This window comes from Nyctereutes procyonoides, unplaced genomic scaffold (genome assembly GCF_905146905.1).
Source record: "Nyctereutes procyonoides isolate TBG_1078 unplaced genomic scaffold, NYPRO_anot_genome, whole genome shotgun sequence".
Classification (NCBI taxonomy): domain Eukaryota; kingdom Metazoa; phylum Chordata; class Mammalia; order Carnivora; family Canidae; genus Nyctereutes; species Nyctereutes procyonoides.
Window position 1 is genome coordinate 87,922,557 of NW_026575146.1, and position 23,690 is coordinate 87,946,246.

The window sequence follows — 23,690 nt, forward strand, 5'->3', positions numbered from 1 at the left end:
GAGGCAGGTCAAACTCTGGGGCGTAAGGGATGGTTCGGCGCCTCCCAAGGGTCCGCCCCAATGTGCGGCCCACTGGGAATCACGCCCTTGCCGTCTTCTCCCTTCTCCTCCTGCTTCCCTGCCACCCCTCACTGGCTTCCTCAGAAGCTCGTTCTCAACAAGTCGGTCACACCCAAGGGAAGCAAGTGCTGGCGGGGACCTAGTGGCCTCGCTGCCCCTTTCCTTTCCTCCCGCTCCGTCCTTTAGGGATTCGGGGCTAGGCTTCCTGTTTTGGAAGAAACCTCCTCCAGGAGACCAGCTGCCTTGTGTTCAGAAAGGCGCCACGTTCACCTGTGTCTCCCTGCCGCTCATGCAGCCTGGCGACAGACACGGTAGCTGCTGGATGACCCAGCATTCCTGGACTTCCATCTCCTCGTGAGGTTCTGCTCTAAGGGAGCATAAGGCGCCACCTGAGGACGTTGTGTTCTCTGCTGCCTCCCTGACGTGGACGGTTGGGATATCCCAGAGGGCAGCTGGCGGGGAAGCTGGATCCTTGCTGCTGTTCTTGGTCCAGTTTCCCAAACCCTGGGCTTTGCGTGAAAACCTTCCTTCCCCCGTGTCCCCGCCTGATGACAGCTCCCGCGTTACACACTCTGGTGCTCTGCGATTAGGCAATAATGCGATTGGAACTAATGCCGCAGAGATGATGGTCTGCGGGGCCTGTTCATGAAACTGCTTCTACGATATTAAGCTCAATGTGGAGAAAGAGTAAACAGACCCATTTCTTTTTTTCCCCTTTTCTTCTGTTTTACATAAAAAGGAACTGGGTCTCAAAGCAGTTGTGGGTTTTATGAGTCCTCACGTCTGCTCAGCCTGTCGCTTTCGGGCCGAACGCATCAGAGGAGCCTTCCCCTGGGATCCATGTCTGCCGTGCAGCTGGGCAGGCTCTGCAGGCAGATCACGTCCTCGCACCTTGGGCAGCCCCTCGGATGCTTTGCCAAGCTGGTTCCCGGGGACCTGGTGACAGCGGCCTCGTACCCTCCTCCCTTCGCCTCCTGGGTCATGTGTGGGTGGGGAGGCAGCGCAGCGTAGGAGGGCCCAGCAGAGCAGCTTAGCCCTCAAACTTCTTTGCTTCAGCCCCTTTAGGAGCGTTCTGAGGGCGGCCATCCCTTTTAGGCCTGCAAGGCCTAGAGCTTTCACACAGCTGTCAGAGGCTGCGGAGGGCAGAGGCAGGATCAAATCCTAAATGGGTATAAAAAGTCTGGATTGCATCTCCCAGGAAATTATTCAAAAAATTCATAGAATCATTTGAAAATCTGGACCGCAAAGGTATTCCTAAGAGGCAATTACATAGCAATATGAGGCTTTCTTAGGAATGAGGAAAGTCTCACATATACATCCTAACCTTACATCTAAAGGAGCTGGAGAAGGAACAGCAAACACAACAGGAGAAGAGAATTAATAAAGATTAACGCAGAAACAATGATATAGGCAGTGAAGGAAGGTGGAACAGATCAAGCGTTCCACCGTTCAGAGAAGAGACGGCTTCCCAGGGGAATTGTACCAAACATTTAAAGAAGAACTAATGCATATTCTTCTGAAGCTGTTTCGAAGAATAAAAATGGAAGGAAAACTTCCAAACTTGTTTTATGAGGCCAGCATGACCTCGATTCCCAAACCAAAGGCCTCACCAAAATGGAGAATTACACACCAATATCCCTGATGAACAAGGATGTAAAAGTTCTCAGCAAGACACTAACCAATAGGAACTAACAAGACCTTGGGTGGATTATTCATCACAACCAAGTGGGATGTATTCCTGGGCTGCAAAGGTGGTTCAATCGATCAACGCGATAGATCACATTAATAAAGGAAAAGACAAGAACCATACAAGATCAAGACAAGATCTTCCCAATCGATGCAGAAAAAGCATTTTATAAAATAAGGCAACCTTTCTTGATGAAAACACTCCTCGGTGTGGGGTTAGAGGGAACATACCTCAATATCACCCGAACCATTTACAAAAACCCCACAGTGAACATCGTTCTCAGTGGGCAAAAACTGAGAGTCTCTCCCCTAAGATCAGGAACACGAGGGATGTTGATTCTCACCTCTGTTGTTCAACACAGTACTAGAAGTCCCAGCCTCTGCAATCAGGGAACAAAAAAGAAAGAAAAGGCATCCAAATTGTCAAAGAAGAGCTCACTCTCACTCCTCCCAGACGACATGATTCTCTAGGTGGAAAACCTAAAAGACTCCACGCCAGAATTGCTAGAAGTCATACAGGAATTCAGCAATGTGGCAGGATACGACATCAATGCTCAGAGGCTGGCTCAGAGGACTGAAGGGCTCTGGCCTGGAGGACACCTCCCTTTTGCCCCCCCTCCCCATTCTCGCAGATCCACACACACGAGGGTCCGCGGGGGCTTCCTGCAGGCCCGGCGCTCTCTGGCCAGGCTGCGCCCCGTGGCCCCGTGCTTGCTGGGGGGGGGGGGCAGAGCGGCGCCCTCCCCTGCCCGCAGCAGAGGCCCCAGGGCCTTTGTCCCGGGGAAGCAGCAGGCTCCCCGCCCGGCGCTGGGAGTGGGGCACGGGGTGCCCGCCGCGTCCGTGCTCCCTGCGCCGCGGCCTTGCCCGGTGCTCCCCGGCGTCACTGGAAGCGGCTTTGCTCCCACCGCGTGGCCTGTCGTCTGTGAGGTTCCTGGAGACGTTCTGAGGAGCTCGCTCGACGGAAATGCCTGGCTCCCGCGGGCCACCATGACCCCGCCGGCCCAGCAGGGCCCCCACCCAGGCCGCAAAGGCCTCCCCACCCAGGCAGGTGGCCCCGGGCCTGCGGGCCTCGCCCCGGGCTGGCTCCCCTGTGGGCTCCGTAGCCAAGCCTGAGGGCAGCTGCCAAGGGAACCCGCGTGGCGGGTCCGGCGTAGGCAGGGGGACAGGGGAGCGGCCGTGGCCAGAGCAGGGCCTGGGGGACACGGTGCCCCTCGCATCGCTGACGTCCCGACCCATGGAAGCCGCACAGACGCCGCCTGCTTATCCGCCCAGGCCTCCCCCCGGAGTCCGCCTGCTCAGGGCCGCGCGTGGGGGTGATGGAGCCTCGTGCACCTGAGGCCCCAGCCGGGAAGCCCTGGGGGAACAGGGACGGAGTCTCTGCTGTCCCGGCAGAAAGGGGGCCCGAGAAGGGATGCGCGCCCACGGCACCCCTTTCCCCGCCTTCCAGCCTCAGGTCCGGCAGGTGCCCCCCAGGGGAGCAGGGACACCCAGCTGCCGGCGGGAAGGGGCGTGGGGGCAAGGGGAGACCCCGGGCAGCTCCCAAGGCTGCGGCGCCCCAACAGAGCTCCGTCCACTGCGGGGCGCCCCTCTCCCAGGAGCTCCCACCGTGGGGGCGTCTCCTTGCTGGAGAATTCCCGGGTCGTTCTCCCGCCGGTGGCTTGGTTCATGGGAGGGGGCGGGTGTGCGTGCGTGTGTGGCTGGGGCAGGGGAAAGGGGGTGTTCTCCATACTCCCCGTAGCGTATTCCCTGCCATCCCTCCACACACACCTCTGCACCCTCCCTAGAGGTTCCCCAACCTCAGCTTAGTCCTGGAAGCTGGGCACCCCTTCCCTTGAAACCCTAGGAGTAAAGCCCAGCCTTAGCCTTTGAAGCTCCCAAAGCCAGAGACAAATGCTGCCAGAAATGGGGAGCTCGTGGAAAGCCCCTGATGTTGGACTTTGGTCACACACTCGGCAAATATTAACTCAGCACCTTGAGCTCTCCCACGTCCAATGAATGGGGGGAGGGGCTTCTGTGGGCCCAAGGCTCAGAGATCCCCCATCAAAGGCCAAGGGGAGAGGCCTCTTGGCGTTTCAGCAAAGTCCAAAGTAAGCTCAGCTTAAGTGAGCGGAGACTACGGTACAGGGCTGGGGTTGCAGGTGCAGATGGAGTGCGGGCAGGCGGTGGTTGTGGTGGACTGGCCTCAGGGAGAGCATGTGGAGGAGGAGAGCCCTCAGGCTCTAGGCTCTAGGCCAGCCCCAGTCCGGAGGCCACCCCGAATGAGGCCGAAGGCTCCACAGGAGCAGAGCATGAAGAAGGCTCCAGAGCAGCAGAGCATGAAGGAGGCTCCAGAGCAGCTGAGTGTGAAGGAGAAGGCTCCAGAGCAGCCAAGGGTGAAGGAGAAGGCTCCCGAGCAGCAGGGGGTGAAGGACAAGGGTTCAGAGCAGCAGAGGGTGAAGGAAGAGGCTCCAGAACAGCAGAGCGTGAAGGAGAAGGCTCCAGATCAGCACAGGGTGAAGGAGGAGGGTCCAGAGCAGCAGAGGGTGAAGGAGAAGGCTCCCGAGCAGCAGGGGTGAAGGACAAGGGTCCAGAGCAGCAGAGGGTGAAGCAGGCTCCAGAGCAGCAGAGCGTGGAGAAGGCTCCAGAGGAGCCGAGGGTGAAGGAGAAGGCTCCCGAGCAGCAGGGGGTGAAGGAGAAGGCTCCAGATCAGCACAGGGTGAAGGAGGAGGGTCCAGAGCAGCAGAAGGTGAAGGAAGAGGCTCCAGAGCAGCAGAGTGTGAAGGAGAAGGCTCCCAAGCAGCAGGGGGTGAAGGAGAAGGCTCCAGAGCAGCAGAGTGTGAAGGAGAAGGCTCCCAAGCAGCAGGGGGTGAAGGAGAAGGCTCCCAAGCAGCAGAGGGTGAAGCAGGAGGCTCCAGAGCAGCCGAGGGTGAAGGAGAAGGCTCCAGAGCAGCTGAGGGTGAAGGAGAAGGCTCCAGAGGAGCCAAGAGTGAAGGAGAAGGCTCCAGATCAGCACAGGGTGAAGGAAGAGGCTCTAGAGCAGCAGAGCGTGAAGGAGAAGGCTCCCGAGCAGCAGGGGGTGAAGGACAAGGGTCCAGAGCAGCAGAGGGTGAAGGAAGAGGCTCCAGAACAGCAGAGCGTGAAGGAGAAGGCTCCAGATCAGCACAGGGTGAAGGAGGAGGGTCCAGAGCAGCAGAGGGTGAAGGAGAAGGCTCCCGAGCAGCAGGGGGTGAAGGACAAGGGTTCAGAGCAGCAGAGGGTGAAGGAAGAGGCTCCAGAACAGCAGAGCGTGAAGGAGAAGGCTCCAGATCAGCACAGGGTGAAGGAGGAGGGTCCAGAGCAGCAGAGGGTGAAGGAGAAGGCTCCCGAGCAGCAGGGGGTGAAGGACAAGGGTCCAGAGCAGCAGAGGGTGAAGCAGGCTCCAGAGCAGCAGAGCGTGAAGGAGAAGGCTCCAGAGGAGCCGAGGGTGAAGGAGAAGGCTCCCGAGCAGCAGGGGGTGAAGGAGAAGGCTCCAGATCAGCACAGGGTGAAGGAGGAGGCTCCCAAGCAGCAGGGGGTGAAGGAGAAGGCTCCAGAGCAGCAGAGTGTGAAGGAGAAGGCTCCCAAGCAGCAGAGGGTGAAGCAGGAGGCTCCAGAGCAGCCGAGGGTGAAGGAGAAGGCTCCAGAGCAGCTGAGGGTGAAGGAGAAGGCTCCAGAGGAGCCAAGAGTGAAGGAGAAGGCTCCAGATCAGCACAGGGTGAAGGAAGAGGCTCCAGAGCAGCAGAGCGTGAAGGAGAAGGCTCCCGAGCAGCAGGGGGTGAAGGAGAAGGAGAAGGCTCCAGAGCAGCCGAGGGTGAAGGAGAAGGCTCCAGAGGAGCCGAGGGTGAAGGAGAAGGCTCCCGAGCAGCAGGGGGTGAAGAAGGAGAAGGAGAAGGCTCCAGAGCAGCTGAGAGTGAGGGAGAAGGCTCCCGAGCAGCAGAGGGTGAAGAAGGCTCCAGAGCAGCACAGGATGACCGCGTCACTGTTGACTGTGGTAATGGTAGTGGTCACAGTGGTGGTGGCGGCAGTGCTGTTGAAGAGAACAGTGACCGCAGATGTGGGGATGGCTCAGGACATGACGGTGGTGACAACAAAGACAAAGGAGATCTTGTCGGAGAAGGTGATGGCGGAGGGGAGGCCTGTGATGGAGGAAGAGAGGACAGTCCCGGTGGAGGGGAACACGGCATGGGCAGTGAAGGCACAGAAGACGGTGGTGACAGATCCAGAGATGGTGCAGGAGGGGAAGGCGGTGGTGGCAAAGGCGGCAGCACACAAGTTGGTGAAGACTTTGGTGGACGGTATGACAGCTACAAAGGAAGAGAAGGTGACGGCGGCAGATGCAGAAAAGACGATGGCGGCAGAGGCGAAAGCCTGGGTGACAAGGGCTATGGAGATGTTCCTGGAGATGGTGATGCAGAAGACAATCGAAGGGTTGGTGGAGAAAGCGACAGCAGTGCTGGCGGGGATGACAGTGGAGCAGAGTATTGTGGCATCGGCAGTGTTGGTGGTGGTGGCAGTGGTGGTGCCCATGGCACTAAGGTGATTGGAGATCAGAAGGTGGGGGCTGGAGGGGGGTGTGAGGAGGGGGGACGCGCTGGGAGGGTTACCTGAGGCGAGGGGAGGGCGGGCCTCCGTTGCCTGCAGCTGCGGCCCAGCAGGTGCAGGGCCTGGGTCCCCACAGAGAGGCCAGCGCCCGGGGCGCAGTGCCAGGAGACCTAGGGGCTGCAGGGCCCGCCCCCCGGCACCAGGGCCCGTATGAACCACTGAGGCACAGAGAGGCCGAGTCACGGCAGAGGCAGAGCAAGCGGCCTAGGGGGCTGTGACCCCGGGGGCGGGACTCAGGGCGCTGGCGCCGAGCAGGGCGTCCGCAGTGGCTGGGGTGTGCGTGAGCTCCGGGGTCACCGGCTGTGCGCCCCTCCGGTGTGTGCAGGACGGCGTCCTAGGAGGATGCGGGTGCCAGCGCCCCAGCCCGCCCGCCGGAAGGTCCTGGGGATGGGAGGATGGTAAAGATTCCCCAGGGGCTGGAAGTTTCCTTAGCCTTTAGGAGAAGACACGGGGAGACGCCGAGAGGTCGCAGGGTGACCTCCCTATGGCTGGGAGGGCAGGGACAGGGCACAGGGAGGAGGCACCTGCTCCCCTAGGGCAGGGGTCAGGGCGGCCCCGTGCTTGGTCAGGACAGGTCAGCGCAGATGGCCGTGGACGCCGGGGTTTCAGCACCAGCCACTCCCCGTCTCTCAGGAGTTGGGGCTGCTGCGACAGGGCCACGGGGGCCGTGGGGACATGTGCCCCGGCCTGCCAAGGAGGAAGACAGGCCTGCCGGGACCCTATAGAGCCCAACAGAGAAGAGGCGGGACTGAGGCCACATCCGGGCTCTGCGAGGCCGCCAGGTGCCCTCCGAGCCTCCCCTCCTCCGAGCGTCCCCCTCCCCGGAGCCTCCCCCTCCTCGCACCACCTGGTCCAGCTCAGAAGCCGCGCTGGGCTCCCGGGTGGGCTCACCTCCCTCTTCCCCGGAACCAGCCGTGCAGCACCCCAGCCTGGTGCTGGTGACATTGGGGCCGCCAGTTGGCGCTGACCCTCCCCCCCCAGCCCCCGGGCAGCAGAGGGGCTCTCTGGGCCCAGAGCCCGTTTGTGCGTGAACCTGCTGGTGAAATACGTGCGCCGTGGGGAGGCGCCGGCCCACCCTGAGGCCTGTCCCCCCGCGTCCCTGCGGTACAGACGGCAGGCGAGGAGTGGGGAGACGCAGCACCGACTTCCCACCCCGCGTGGTGAAGTCACGAGTCAGGAGCCGGGCTTTCAGCGAGGCCCCGGGCCCCGGGTCCCAGCCCTTCCGCGGGGTCGGGTGATGCTCTACCTGCTAATGAGGCCCCAAGGAGCTTCACCCAGGGGTGTCTCGCAGTGAGGCCTCGGTGGGGAGCCCCTGCACCCGGGCAGAGGTGGGCCGCTCCTGCCCGGGCCCCGGAAGGGCCGCGTCCACCGCCCGACACCGGCTGGCTCCCCAGCTCTGCGCAGCCCTGGCCTGTGCCCTGCTGGGCCCCGGGGGGCCCGGGGGTGCCGTTTGCACCACGAGGCCTCCCTAGCCCCTGGCGTTGCTGGGAAGTCATTCAGAGCAGCTGGGGAGCTAGGCTCCCTGAGGGACACTGGGGGGGCCTCTCCTGCCCCTTTCCGCGCATTTCCTCGCCCGCAGTGTGAGTGCGGGTGCGCCCTCCCCACCGGTGAGGGCAGCCAGCCCCGCAGCCCATGGTGGGCTCCTCGGGAGCCCGCAGCGGGCAGCTCACCGCCGCCTCCAGAGGGCCTGCCAGGACTGCCCGCGGCCTCCCTGCTCCCCAGCACAGCGGACGGCCAGAAAGCCGGCATGAGCCGGGTGTGAAGGACACAGCGGGGACCCGGGAGGACCGCTCGCTCTACGAAGGGACCTGCCGTGAAATGAGACCCGTGGGTTCTCAATACGCGAAATACATTAGTATCTGACACAAAACTCATTTTGCTGGCATAGCTGCGCAGCACCTGCGGGCCGGGTAAACCAAGTCCCAGCCCGCGCCCCCTCCTCTCTCAGGGACTCGCGCCAGGTGCAGTCCGGTTGCCCTTAGGACGCTAGTGCGTTACTGTGACGCGTGTGTGCACGGGGCTCGCCCGTCCCGGCGGCTCGCTTCCAGGGTGGAGGAGGGGCCTGGACTCTGTGCCAGGGCTGCAGTACGGGGAAAGGAGCCGGGGCGCCACGGGTGTCCTGGCAGGTCCGGGACGCAGGGAGCCAGGGCGGGGCAGGCGCACCTGACCTCCTCCAGGCCCTGGAGCACCCTGCGCGGCCTCCACACCCCACCTGGTCAAGCAGACACGTTGGGGGGATGTGGGTGGCGCTTTGTGAGCTCGAGGGCAACGTGGCAGGTGGCAGGAGCCCTGGGTCGTGCTCTCCTAAGCTCTTGCTGTCCACACTGCGGTTAGGATGCCAGCTGGAGGCTTGTGGCAAAGGCAGCAGCTCAGCCCGCATCGTGGCTGTACGTGGCAAGGCGGGCAGGGAGTCCCGTGCACGGTGGGGACCCCGGGACCTCAGGAACTCTGGGGGCCAGAGCGCGGGATGCTCTGACCGCTCCTAGGACTGCACAGAAGCCCTGGGGCCTGCCTGTGGCCACGCCGCAGACCCACAGACTTGTGGTAAGGGCTCCCGGTTCTCTCCCAGGACCGGGAGGGTACCGTCGCCTTAGAGCCTGGTGCTGGAGGACCCTTGGGGGGAAAGATGTCAGCAGACGTTATTGAGCAACAGGGTCTGCCCCCTGCCGAGTCGAGGTCCCTCAGCGATGCTTGAGGACTCGGGCGTCATGGAAGGGAGGGGCCCTTCCCGCCTGGGGTCCAGCTGAAGCCGGGGAAGCAGCAGCAGCTCCCGGCCTCTTGGGCCTTACTCCCGGGGCCCATCAGGTGGTCCGTCAGCGCTGTGCTCCCCACGCGCCCCACCTGGGCAGAGCCCATGCTGCCCGTGCCCCGCTTGCCTGCCCACTTCCCACCCGTGTGGCCATCAGCTTCCTGACCTCAGGGAGCTCCTCAAAGCTCATCGTTGCGAAGGTCCGTCTGTCTGTCCCGACCTGCAACCCCCTGCATTTCTGCGGCTGTGTCACCTCTTGGGTTGTGGCCCTTCCCAGGTCACCTGGCCCTGCCTTCGCAGCTCACATGCGGAGCCCCACTGGCATCAGGAGGGGCTGCTCGTGCAAAAGCCAGAGGCGTGTATGGGTGAGAGAATATCCACCAGGGCCACCCTGACCCCCGCTGGGTGCCCGCCTCCGATCCCCTCAGACCCTCGGCAGCTCAGCCTGTAGCTGGTGTGTCTGCACTTCACACGCAGGACTGGGCGAGTGTGCTCAGGGGCCCAGGGCGGGCACACGCGGTCCCCGTGTCCAGCGCCTTCCCCTGCCCCGTCCCAGGGCCGGGATCGAGGCCGGGGCGTCATGCCCCCCACCAGGCTCCAGGCCCCGGGGATGCAGGAGCCAGCAGAAGGCCGCAGACGCCAGGAGGGTGCACTGGCCTCCGCGGTTGGCTGGGGGGAGCGCGTCCTGGCCTTGCTCCTTCCTGTCATACAGCAGAGGTTAAGCAGAGGGCAGGGAAGACCTTCCGTCCGGTCCGATTCCATCTGCTTGTTAACTAAGTGCCACCTGCTTCATCTGAGCCAAGGAACGGCCCTCAGGGCTGGGTGCCCTCTGTATGCATACGGCCGTGCTGCTGCCGTCCACTCGGCCTCGACACTAGGAGGAGTAGCGTTTGGGCAGAAATACTCTGATGCTCATTAACACTCTCCCTTTGAAATGCTTCTTCCAGGTTCATCAGGGAATCCGTCCAAGAAGAAGGCATCATGATGGTGCTCTGCTCCATCGCTGAGGAGAGGAAGATAGCTAAAAAGAAGGGCACAAGGTTTTGGGGTTTCTTTGTAGGTCTGTTCAGAGCCCAACCCAAAGAAACTGCTGGTAAGTGCAAGCTCCGCGCGGGGCAGCCAGTCTCCAGGGCCTCGTACAAACAGCCTTGACGCCACAGAGACCCCACGGAAGGGTGACCGTGTGCGATGCTTTGAGCTGAGGTTGCTTCTGTGACATGGTCTCCGTGTACCTAACTCATCCTATGGGAAACACGGGCTTGAGCCTGAATGTCTCAGGAATCCGGGCATCCTTGCAAATGGCACGTGTCCACCCAGACCCGGGGCGCCTCTCCCCGCAGGGACGTGTCCCAGCGTCCGACAGTGGGGCCGTGCTGGGTCCCCGCCGGCCTCCTGGCCCTGGCACCATTACGTGTCCCTGCAGAGGGAGCCGGGGGAGGCTGGCACGGCCGAGCACCCACGAGCAGAGCCGGGGGGGCCCTTCTCCACTTGCTCGTGGGGAGAGACGGCCGGGTCCGGAGCAGACGGGCCCAGGCCGGAGCAGCAACAGCCGTCCAGGTGCAGATGAGCGCACCTGCCGCCGGCTGAGGCGTCTCTCGGGCGTCGTGGGGGACGTTCAGCAGACCTTGGGAACGACTGCTTTCCCCTCCCGAGTCCTCCTTCCTCTGCGGCCGAGGGGCAGCCTGGCCGGGGCCGCGTTCCGCCTCCGGGCCCGAGGCCGGCCTGGCTCCGTCCCGGGGAGGAGCGGGTTTCCAGCTGCGTCCACGCCGGGCCTCCTGGGAGGCTGCAGGCTCCCGCCTCCTGGCGGGGTCCACTCAGGCCCGGGCCCCTCTGGCCCCGGTGTCTCCTTTCAGAGAAACCCTTCACCTGGACCGGGCCGGCGAAGCACAGAGCGGCTGGCGGACCGTGCGGAGAACCCCCCAAACCCCTCAGCCGCTTCCGTTCCCCCCACGTTCCCATCTTGCGTCCTTGCGGTGCATTTGTCACAAGTCAGCAACCAGCCCCGACGCGTCACTATTCTCCGTTCCCGGGCTCGATCGGGACTTTGCTAGTTCTCGCGTCAACGGTCCCTTCCTGTCCCAGACCTTCGGAGGAGGAGGGGCGCCCGGCTCATGGCCCCTTTTCAGGGACACGGGACCTCCACGGGGCCTCCCTGGGGACGCCCGCCACGACCTCTGGTTCAGGGGGTCCTTGCAAGGTTTGTCCACGTGACCCCAGCGTCTCTCCTGTCCAGGCTCTGCCCTTTCAGGGTCACTAAGTAGCTGCGCTGCATCCATTACCATCTCGTCATGATCTTTAAGAATCATGAGACTTCTTATTTTTAATTAAAATATATTTAGAGATTTTTCAAAGAATGCTGGGCTTCCTCATGTATATTTTTTCATCTTAAGCATTTTTACTATGTTCAATTTACATTGAATAACTTCCATATAGTGTATTGTTACTTGGGGATCCAGCAGCTTATACAATACCCACTGCTCATAAATCGCAGGCCTCCTCACTGCCTATCACTGGGCACTCTCTCCCCTCAACCCCCACCGTCTGCAACTCTCAGCTTGTTTCCTATGATTAAGAGTCTTTTATGGTTTATCTCCCTCTTTGATTCCATCTGATTATTTTTTCCTTTCTTCCCTATGACCCTCCGTTCTGCTTCTTAAATTCTACGTATCAGTGAGATCATATGATAATTCTTTCTCTGAGTTACTCAGTTCACTTAGCATAATACCTTCTACTTCCATCCATGTTGTTGCAAATGGCGAGATCTCATGCTTTTTGATGCCCATTGTAGTCCACTGTATATACACAGCACCTCTTCTTTATCCATTCACCTGTGGATGGACATCTGGGCTCTTTCCATAATTTGGCTATTGTGAACATTGCTGCTATAAACATTGGGGTACAGTTGCCACTGCCATTCACTACATTTGTATCTTTGGGGTAAATACCCAGTAGTGGAATTCCTGGGTTGGAAGATAGCTCTGTTTTCAAAATTTTGAGGAACCTCCAGTTTTCCACGGTGGCTGCACCAGCTTGCATTGTCACCAACATTGTTGAGGGTTCCCCCTTTCTCCACATCTTCACCAACATTTCCTGTTTCCTGACTTGCTAATGCTTGCTATTCTCACTGGTGTGAGGTGTTATCTCATTGCCATTTTGATTTGTATTTCCCTCATGTGGAAATGAGGAGCATTTTTTCATGCGTCTGTTTTTCATGTGTAGGTCTTCTTTGGAGAATGTCTGTTCATCTCTTCTGCCCATATCATGACTGAATTGTTTTTCTTGGGTGTTGAGCTTGGTAAGTTCTTGATAGATTTTGGATACTAGCCCTTTATCAATAAACATTTTTAAATATCTTCTCCCATTCTGTAGGCTTTCTTTTGGTTTTGTTGACTGTTTCCTTTGCTGTGCAGAAGCTTTTTATCTTGAAGTCCCAATAGCTCATTTTTGCTTTTGTTTCCCTTGTCTTTGGAGACAGGGCAAGGAAGAAGTTACTGTGGTCGAGGTCAGAGGTTGCTGCCTATTGTCTCCTCTAGGGTTTTGATGGGTTCCTGTCACACATTGGATCTTTCATCCATTTTGAAGTTTTTTTTTTTTGTTTTTGTTTTTGTATGTAAGAAAAGGGTCCAGTTAAATTATACTGCACGAGGCTGTCCAATTGTTCCAAAACCATTTATTGAAGAGACTGTTCTTTTTCCATTTGATATTCTTTGTTAAAGATGAGTTGACCATAGAGTTGTGCGTCCACTTTTGGGTTCTGTATTCTGATCCAGCACGTGTCTGCCTTTATGCCAGGAACATACTGTCTTCATGATGACTGATGGCTTTGTAATAAAGCTTGAAGTCAGGCATTGTGATGTCTCCACCTTTGTTTTGCTTTTTAAAAATTCCTGTGGTAATCTGGGGTCTTTTCTGGTTCCATGCAAATTTTAGGATTATTTGTCCGGCTGTATTCAAAAAGTTGATGGTATTTTGATAGGGATTGTATTAAATGTGTCGACTGCTCTGGGCAGCATAGATATGTTAACAGTGTTTGTTCTTCCAATCTATGAGCATGGAATGTTTTTCCACTTCTGCGTGTCTTCCTGAGTATCCTTCATGAGTGTTTTTTTTTTTAAATTGAAGTTCGCCAACATATAACACCCAGTGCTCATCCCATCAAGTGGGGTCACCCAGTCACCCCATCCCCCTGCCCACCTCCCATTCCATTACCTCTTTTTTGTTTCCCAGAGTTAGAGGAGTCTCTCATGGTTTGTCTTCCCTCTAATTTTTCCCACTTAGTTCCCCTCCTTTACCCTATAATCCCTTTCACTATTTCTTATATCCCTGTATGAGTGAAAGCATATGATATGGTCCTTCTCTGAGTGACTTACTTCACTCAGCATGGTACCCTCCAGTTCCATCCACATCGAAGCAAATGGTGAGTATTCATCCCTTCTAATGGCTGAGGAATATTCCATTGTATCCATAGACCACAGCTTCTCTATCCATCATCTTTCGATGGACACCGAGGCTCCTTCCATAGTTTGGCTACTGTGGACATTGCTGCTAGAAACATCAGGGTGCAGGTGTCCCGGCGTTTCACTGCATCTGAATCTTTGGGGTAAATCCCCAGCAGTGCAATTGCTGGGTCGTAGGGCAGGTCTATTTTTAACTCTTTGAAGCACCTCCACACAGTTTTCCAGAGTGGCTGCACCAGGTCACATTCCCACCAACAGTGTAAGAGGGTTCCCTTTTCTCCACATCCTCTCCAACATTTGTGGTTTCCTGTCTTGTTAATGTTCCCCATTCTCACTGGTGTGAGGTGGGATCTCATTGTGGTTTTGATGTGTATTTCCCTGATGGACAGTGATGCGGAGCATTTTCTCGTGTGCTTGTTGGCCACGTCTACGTCTCCTTTGGTGAAATTTCTGTCCATGTCCTCCGCCCATTTCATGATTGGATTTTTTCTTTCTTGGGTGTTGAGTTTAGTAAGTTCTTTATAGATCTCGGAAACTAGCCCTTTATCTGATAGGTCATTTGCAAATATCTTCATGAGTGTTCTATAGTTTTCTAAGTACAGATCCTTTGCCTCTTTGGTTAGGTTTATTCCTAGGTATATTATGGTTTTGGTGCAATTCTTTGAGGGATCAGCTTCCTAAATTCTCTTTCTTCTGTCTCATTGTGAGTGTACAGAAATGCAAAGGATTTCTGTGCATTGATTTTGTAAAATGCCACATTGCTATTCCTGTAGGAGTTCTAGCAATTTTGGGGTGGAGTCTTTTTGGTTTTTCACAAACTATCATGTCAGTTTGCAGAGATAAGAGCTTGACTTCTTCAATACTAGCTGGATGCCTTTTATTTATTTTTGTGGTCTCATTGCTGAGGCTAGGACTTCTAATACGGTGTTGAACAACATAGATAAGAATCAACATCCCTGTCACGTTCCTGACCTTGGGGGGAAAGCTATGTTTTTCCCCAAGGCGAATGACCATTGCTGTGGGGTTTTCATAAATGGAATTTATGATATTGAGGTATGTTCTATCCCCACACCATGGAAAGTTTTCAAGAAAGGATGCTGTACTTTGTCAAATTAATTTTCTGCATCTATTGAGAGGATCCTATGGTTCTAGATCTTTCTTTTATTAATGTTGTGATGCACATTGATTGGCAGATGTTGAACCACCCTTGCAGCCCAGGAATAAATCCCACTTGGTTGTGGTGAATAATCCTTTCAATGTACTGTTGGATCTCACTGGTTAGTATCCTGGTGAGAATTTTTGCATCATTGTTCATCAGGGATATTGGTCTATCGGTCTCCCTTCTGGTGGGATCTTTGGTTTGGTATCAGGTTTTGCTGGCCTCACAGAACAAGTTTGGAAGTTTTCCTTTCATTGCTACTCTTTGAAAAACTTCAGAGGAATACATATTAATTCTTTAAATGTTTGGTACAATTCCCCTAGGAAGCCATCCAGCCCTGGATTCTTGTTTGTTGGGAGATTTCCTATTACTGCTTCAGTTTCCTTGCTGGTTATGGGTCTGTTCAGGTTTTCTAGCTCTTCCTGTTTCGGTTTCATTAGTTTGTAAGTTTTCAGGAATGCATCCATTTCTTCCAGATTGCATAATTTGTTGGCGTATACTTACTCATGATATGTTCCTATAATTGTATTTCCTCGGTGTTGGTAGATATCCCTTTCATTCGTGATTTTATCTATTTGGGTCCTTTTTTTTTTTTTTCATTTTCAGAAGTCAGGCTAGGGGTTCATCGATGTTATCAATCCTTCAAGAACCAGCTCCTAATTGCGCTGATCTGTTTCACTGTTCTTTTGGTTTCTATGTCATTGATTTCTGGACTTATCTTTATTATTTCTCTTCTCCTGATGTATTTCCTGTTTTTTTTTTTTTCTCCAGGTCCTTTAACATGTAAGGTTAGGTTGTGTATTTGAGACTTTTCTTGTTTCTTGAGAAAGGCTTATATTGTTGTGTACTTCCTCTTCAGACCATCTTTGCTCTATCCTAGATATGTAGAACAGTTGTGTTTTCATTTTCATTTGTTTCCATGAATTTTTTAAACTCTTTATTTTTCTGGTTGACTCATTCATTCTTTTTTAAAATTTATTTTTATTTTTTTTTGACTCATTCATTCTTTAGTAGGATGCTCTTTAATCTCCAAGTACTTGAGTTCCTTCCAAATGTCCTATGGTGATTGATTTGTTTTCAGAGCATTATGGTCTGAAAATATTCAGGGAATATTCCCAATCTTGTGGGACCAGTTGAGACCTGCATTGTGACCCAGTATGTGATCTGCTCTGGAGAATTTTCCATGTGCAGTTGAGAAATGTGTATGCTGTTGCTTTAGGATGACATGCTCTGAGTATATATCTGTAATGTCCATCAGGTCCAGTGTGTCATTCAAAGCTGTTGTTTCTTTGGTGATTCTGCTTAGATGATCTCTCCATTGCTGTGAGTGGGGTGTTAAGAGTACCCTACTGTTATTGTATTATCATTTCTTTAATTTTGATATTAATTGGTTTCTATAATTGTCTGCTCCCGTGTTACAGGCATCATTTACAATTTTTAGAGCCTTTTGCTGCATAAACTCTTTAATTATGACATAGTGTCTTTCTTCATTTCTTGAGTCTTTAAATTCTAATTTGTCTATAGAAGGGTTCCTACTTGAGCTTTCTTTTGACGTCCATTACCATGATAGATGGTCCTCCACTACCTTACACTCAACCTGGAGGGGTCTGGTCTTTGAGTCTAAAATGAGTCTCCAATTCCTCTACCATCTTGAAAGCCTTCTCACCGCACTTTTTAATGAAGAAAACTGGCATACGTGTGGTAGCCATGGGCCAGCAAGGGGTAGTCACCATCCTTTAGGCAGGGACCCAGCTCCCGGTCACTCACAGGCTCCCTGAGCCGCCCTCATTCCTGCCTGGCCCCAGAGGGCACCCGAGTGTGATTCCCCCGCCCCAGGGCCCCTTCCTGTAGCAAACCTGCAGCCCACCCGACCAGATACAACCGTCCCTCGACACAAGCCCTCGAGTCCCAAAGTCGTGCACCCGAAACTGGATCCTAAATTTTCTTTTAAAAATGTCGATTATGCCCCTTTGAGGTAACGGGAAGAGTAGGAGTAGGGTAACCTACATTGTATGATTATCACCATACAACTCTGGAGGGCTGGCGTGGACAACCACGGCCTCCAGAGTATGGGTCTCCTCTGTCCCCAGGGTCCCTTAACCATGTGCTTTCAGTTGACATTTCCAAAGTTCAGGGACAAAGAGTGCATGATGGGGAAGACCCAGCCCCACCACTGAGATGATTCTCCTTGAAAATGCACCTGCTTCTCAGCTCTCTGCGTTCAGACTAGAGGGTTCTGTGGGAAGCAGGAGACCTCCAGGCCCTGGGGAAGATTTTAGTTGGCGCAGCTGCGAGGAGACACCTCGTGCTGCACCTGTGAGGGCAGAGCTTAATGATGGGCATGCTGGGTGTCAATTATCTGAGCCAAATGGACCAAAGTCCCCATAAACCTCTGCCCCCCGACTGTGGGTGGAGGGGACATGAGGCCGAGGCTGTGCTGGCCTGCTCAGGAATGTGCCCACTCGTCATGGCCGCGGGCGTGCTCCCAGCAGGAACCTAGGCCTTTGTGTATGGATAAGGCCCAACTTATTCAACCTTCCTTGTTTTTAGAGGAGGAGGCTTGGAGTCCTTTAGATGCATGGATATGCGGACTCTCAAAGTCAATTCCTCGGGCTCTAATGGAGCTGCCACCTGATAAGAAGCAAAAGCTCTTGAATGAATGTAAGGGCATCATCAGGGATCTGAAGTACACAGATGACAAGGAGCTGAACAGACTGGTCATGGGTAGTGAGGACCTGAAGCAGCAGCTACTGTGGAAGCTGAAAAAGTACCTCAACGAATAAACTTCAGTAAGTTGACTAGATGACTCTCCTGACCTATAAGCACAGTAGGCCAATCAGATGGTTCTCCTAATTCATAGAAGGTGATTGGGAAGTTGGGGTAAGCCCCACCCATTCATTATTCATGTGTTGGGCTCAAGTCTCTGAACCCATGAGATATGAGAGTCCTGGTCCGGACGCCCCACACTGATGTCCCCGGGAGCCCCTCCCACCCCCTGGCCTGCCGGCCTTTATTCCTGGGAAAGACACTGACCCAACTCCTGACCAGAGTTGAAGCAGATGGAGCAGCCCTTCCTGAGTGAAGTCACCCGGGACCAGCAGGGTCCTGGGGTGCCCTGGGAGGGGCTTTGGGCCCAAGAGCGCAGAGCAGACCTCCAGTCCTAACTCGGGAGGAGAAAGCACTTTCCTGGCTCTCCCTCCGGCTCTCCCCTCGCCTCCTGTGCTTTAGTGTTTCCTTCTGTGTCTCCTTTGCAAAATCTTCATTTATTTATTCTTTTAACAGGTAATTAGAGCCTGGTGCAAAACTCGGAAGACTCCAGAGAGGACAGATGGAAAGGCGAGGCTTCCCCCTGCATGCAGGCCTACCCCAGCCCCCTCCCCGGGGGCAGCCACCGTGCCCCGGTCTTGGGTTTTCCCTTACTCCCCTTGAAATGGTCTTTGGAAACCATAATCATTTCCTTGCGTTTGTGTTTATTGATGAAAGCTTAGAAAAATGCAGAAAAGCATCAGGAGACCACTTTTCAGTGTTACCATCCAGAAAATCACCCTTAAAGGACTGTGTTACACATTCCTCCAGCTTCAGCACAGCTTCTAATACCACGTGTCGGCATCTCCAACACACTCACGTTCTTCCCGTTCAGACTTCTTTGCACGTTGTTACCAATTAACACCAACATCTGTGACGTCGTCCTTCAAAATGTCTTGTGAATATGCGTCATGGCGTGGAGCATCCCGGCACCGAGCCCGGTCCCCGGTGTGGTTTTCACTGCTGCAGCGAACATTCTGTGTTCACCTTCCGTCACATCTTGGACTCGGACAGACGGTCGTTCAGACACATTCCCCAGAGTAAGACTGCCGGAGCAAAAAGTCTGCGGGGTTTCTGAAGGTCTTACATTCAATCAAAGTTCTTTCGAGACAGGGAGTGTCCGTAAGGTGCCCTCCCCGCCACAGGGTTTGGGGTACACATCTCACTGCATCTGCACCAAGACACAGGAGGAGGGTGTATCACAATTCCTTATTAGATGGGTGCTTGTGGACATCTTGGTTGGATTCGGTTTCCTTTGCTAATGGGGGTGACAAGGCCGGGGTGGCCTCCTGCTGGCCCTCTCCCCAGGTGGTGTTGACGCACGCCCCCCAGGCCCAGTGGCTGACTCCCAGCAGAGGGTGAGGGGGTCCCAGCCTGAGCAGAGGGCTGGCTGTGGGCTGGCCCCTACGCTGGCAGGGTGGTGGCAGGTGGGCAGTGACAACGGGGTGGCTGGAAACAGCAGGGGGCTGCCAGCAGGGCAAAGAGGCAGCCGAGGAGGAGCCTTGGTGGGGGTGGGGGACCCAGTAATTATAGAAAGAAACCATCTGTTCGGGCCGGTTATTAACCTGCTTTGGGTGTAGACACGACAGCGCCGGGCAAGGCTCTTCGCGGGCAGATGTTTGTATTTTTAGCTGGAATGAGCTCTCTTATTTTTCCGTTTTCTGAGATGTCTGGGTTGGATGTAAACACGACGGAGGTGTGTTGCAACGTGGGGGGGGGGGCAGTGAGGCCTGGGGCTCCAGGGTTGGAAGGAGGTGGTCCTCTCCCCACTACTTGTTGAGAGGAGCCATCTAGTGGGCAAGGCGGCGCATCCTCTCCCTTCCCTCTGTCTCCCTGGGTCACCTGCCAGGCCAGCAGGTGGCTCCTCAAGGATGCCCTGTTAGGACTTCCCCTGGGCAGGGGGCTGGGGTCTTCCTGAGGTTTGAATAAGCCACGAGCACAGCGTCACCATGTGTCCTGCAACGTGTCTGCAGAGAAACCAGAACGTGTCTCGATCCGGAACAATCAAAATATGGGAATGAAGATCCGCCCGGACTGGCCTAAACCACCCCGGGAAGGGGGCTGTGGGGAGGTAAATGGCTTTACTGGCCAGAGGAGGCTTCTCGGAAGACTTGCTAACGGCGGGTCAGGAGGCGAAGCTGGGGCCCGGCCGCCTGACTTGCAGCTTCGGGGCAGCCGTGGGGACCCCAGATGCTGGCAGGCAGGGGGAGCCGCGAGGGGTTTCTCTCCACTACTGACGTGGTGGCTGTTTCTTTCATTCGTGTGCGTCTCAGGGACGGCCTTTCCCCCTTCTCCTTTGCAACGAAGCAAAGGCCTGAACGATTAATGGGTGAACGTCCATACAAACGACCCGACCCAAACTGGCAGGGCCGCAGGATGACGACGCACACAGAGCGGCGGCGACCACGCGCCGGGACACGGTCCTCTGGGAGAGAGGCTTGAAGAAGAAAAGGCTCAGGAACCAGGAAGCTGCACACACTTTCCAGCCAAGACACTGCACTTCAGGGGGACAGGACGAGACAAGAATCTCAATGGAAACGAGATCAAGACGCCCAGGGCCCTGCTGTTTGGGGCAGCGGGAGAGGAGGGAGCCGCCCCAGGGCCGAGCACCAGGGAGGGAGTCAAGGTGCCTCCTGGGCAGCGTCATCACTGACTTCAATGCGGAGGAGACGGGGATGGGCCTCTGGGATTCAGATCGGCTGCCTACACCGCGTGTGCCCCACGGCAACTTCACACTTACGGGCTTGGGGGGAATAAAGAGAAAGACAAACGGGAACTGGTGCTGGGGACCGCTCGGGGTTCCCGGGCAGGGAGAGCCTGGCTCAGAGGAAGCCGCACAGGTGGACCAGGATCTCCGGGTGTGGCACCTCGTGCCCGGGGGGATTCCAGGGTGTAAACACGTGCATTATGCACCTGTCCCGAAACCAAACAGGAACCAGCCTGGCCCCCAGCTCCCGGGGCTGCCTCCCAGGGACCGTCCACCGCCGCCCCGACTGGCCTGGAGGCCCTCCCTCTCGGAGGCCTGGCCCCGCTGGCACGGGAAAGGGTCCCGCTCATCCCCAGGCGGGTGGCACAGGCACCTAGGCTTCCGGGCAGGAGGGCCTGCCGAGCCGGGGGCCCTTTGGGACGTGGGGTCTTCTCTCTGGTGTCTCTGCAACAGGACGTAACACAAGCCGCAAGTGTGAGCCCGTCATAAAGGACCGCACAGAGCACAATTCCATGCGTAGCTAATGTCCGAATAGGCAATCTGCAGAGACTGAAGACCAATGGATAGGGGTCAGGGGCTGGGGCAGGGGAGAATGTGCTTGGGTGCCCAGAGGTGTAGGGTTTCTTTTGGGGTGTAAACAATCCCCTGGAATCAAGTAGTGGGAATGGGTACATGATTCTGTGAATACACCAGGAGTCTCTGAACGGCAAACTTTAGTGGATGGATGGATTTTCTGCCATGTGAAATTTATCCCAACACAGCTGTTTAAAAAGCAACTTTTACCTCTGTAGCCACTGCTCCATTTCTCTGTCCCTGTGCAGTGCAATTCCTCAAAAGACTTTGCCAGTTCGGCTTGCTTCTGGGTGCTTTCCAGCAGACATTTGGTAGAAGAAATAAAAATAAAATGGTGTTTCGCAAACGCTAATTCACGTGGGAACCATCGCTGGTTCCTGCTGACATGTAGATACTTGGGCCTCACTCCAGGGTCCTGCATGTGCAACAAGTTCAGATGCTACCTCGGGTCAGTAGACGACAGCAGGAGGTGACTGGTGCAAAACACGGCAAGTCAGGAGCTTGAACGGTTGCTCTAGAAGTGTAAGTAACTCAGTTGAAACTTGTAGGATAGGGGTCCCTGGGAGGCCCACCTGGTGAAGCATCTGCTTTCAGCTCAGGTCGTGATCCCAAGCGCTGCATCAGGCTCCCGGGTAGGAGGAGGGGGAGGAGGGTCTGCTTCTCCCTCCCTCCCAGGTCTTGCGTTTTTTTCTCTCTCTGAAATAAACTCGTAAAACTTTAAAAAATAAGTCACGTGCTAGAGCTTCCTGGGACGCGGAGGGTTGCAAGTATTACGCTTTGTTAACAGTAAGATGTTTGGAAACAAGGGGACTTTTCACAGCGCAGGGTCAGTGACCTTGGGGAGGTCTGATGAAGCACTTGGAAGGTCTTTGTTCACGCTCAAAACCTAGTCCCAATGTGGTTTCCACCTCTAAAGCTTGCAGCTCCCGTGTCTTACCTAATTTGTCTGAAGAAGAGAAACGCCGCTCGGGGGACAGAGCGTGGGCGTCAATGGAGTACGCATAAGGGAGAGGCCTGGTTCCAGGCCCGAACACTGGCCAAGGCGGCCGACGTGCGCCGTGGGAGCTCCGCTAGCCCCGAGCTCCCCGAGCACAGCTGAGCAGGCCGAGCTCCTGCGGCGCAGCACACGGAGGCTGTTGTACTGTAGGGGTCGCAGGGCCTGGTTCTCCCTCCACAGGACGGAGGCAAGGAGGCCTGTGTCTCCGGAGCTACCCCAGCAAGGGGCGCGCTTCAAGGGTCCCGGGCGCTGAGCGCAGGCCGGGAAGTGGTGCCGCGACGTCAGCACCCACGGTCCTTGGTCCTTGGTCCTTGGTCCACGCCTCCACACGGTTCATTGTGTTAGACGCTCTGTTCGGGCCGGGGAGAGGCGGGCTCCCCGCGGGGCCCCGACGCGGGCCTCGATCCCGGGACCCGGGGTCACGCCCCGAGCCCCCCCCCCCCCGGCGCCCCCAAATCTACACGTTTCACGTCGTTCTGCTGCCGAACAACCCTTGAGAGTCGCTGTTATCCCGGCGCGCACCGGAGAACCCGGGATCCGGGATGCTGACGCCCGCGCCTGCGCGGAGGCCCCTCCTCGCCCCGCGCAGCCCCCGCCCCTCCCCCTCCCCGCCCCTCCCCCCCCCCCCCCGCCGCGCCGGGCCAGCACGTCCCTTACCCTTCATCCTCGGGTCCTCCCGGGCCGGGCTGGGGCGGCCCCGCGGTCTCGGCCTCCGCGCCCCTCCGACCGCCGGGGGCTCCGCGGGCCTCCCCGTCCCTGTCCCCGTCGCTGCGCCCCTCGGACGCCGCACCCGCAGGCTCCAGCCGGCAGCCGGGCTCGGCGCGCGGGACTCTGACGCGCCGCCTGTGACGTCACTGACGCGCGACCCCGCGGCCGCGCCTGCGCAGGAGGCCGGCCCCGCCCTCGAGGGGCCCCGCGGGTCAGGGCGTGGGAGGCGGGGTCTGCGCGCGGGGCTTCGCGGGGGCGGGGCGTGGGCGGGGCTTCGCGGGGGCGGGGCGTGGGCGGGCTTCGCGGGGCGGGGCGTGGGCGGGGCTTCGCGGGGGCGGGGCGTGGGCGGGGCTTCGCGGGGGGCTTTCATCTGATTGGATCATCACTTGGCGAAAGTAGTTACTGGCCTGACAGTTTAATGGTGCGGCTTGTAGGCCGCGTTAACGTCCTTATGGGGAAAAGGGCGCCCTGAAGGTGTCACTGACCTCTCCGTCCCTGTCATCCCTCCTTATAGCCTTTGCCGGGCAGCCAGTGGTCTCTCTGGTTGGTTTTGGGGGGGAGGGCGGGATGCTTCCTGGGTGAGGCTGCAGAGGGTCCTCCCTGGCGCATACCCTAGTGCCTTGGCCTCAAAGCTCGGAGCGTCCCGGCAACGGCAGCGCCCCTGTTAGAAATGCAGATGCTCAGGCCCCTCTGTGCGCCTGCGCTTGAACCAGACCCTCCAGCGATGGGTGTGAGCAGCCCTGACGGACACGTTACGGGATCTTCCCGGGTCACAGTGGCTCCCCGTTGGCGCAGCAGCAGAAGGAGGTGGGGCAGGAAGCCACCTGGGATGACTGACCCCATCTCCTCGTCACATTTGATGGGACTGGGGCTAATCATCTGACCCAAGCTGGGCCAATCACTGCCCTTCTCTAGGAATTTGGATAGGACTGTGTGTGCGTGTGCGTGTGCGTGCGTGAGTGAGGGGCACACCTTCTCCTTGGGGCGCCAGATGTAGAACTTACACGCCTGAGAGCGGGTCATCTTTAACCAGCTGCAGGGCCCTGAGCAGGTGGATGTGTTAGGCAATGGATAGCGCCGGCCTTTAGGGTTCTGTCGCAGCCCCATCCTGAAGCACAAGTACCCTGCATCCCGGGAACGTCCCCGTCAGCCTCGTCTGGCTTGAGTTGGGTCACTGTGTCAGCTGGGAC

General features: G+C 56.7%; 1 protein-coding gene across 1 annotated transcript; it reads left to right on the forward strand.

Moving 5' to 3' along the window:
- Window positions 1-3,157: 3,157 nt before the first annotated feature.
- On the forward strand, window positions 3,158-22,222 carry LOC129500155 (neurofilament heavy polypeptide-like). Its single transcript, XM_055310278.1, has 5 exons — window positions 3,158-3,208; window positions 3,977-6,279; window positions 10,042-10,187; window positions 17,261-17,499; window positions 17,993-22,222. The coding sequence occupies exons 1-4, from the start codon at window positions 3,158-3,160 to the stop codon at window positions 17,491-17,493; spliced, it is 2,733 nt and encodes a 910-aa protein (XP_055166253.1). The 3' UTR covers window positions 17,494-17,499; window positions 17,993-22,222.
- Window positions 22,223-23,690: the final 1,468 nt, after the last annotated feature.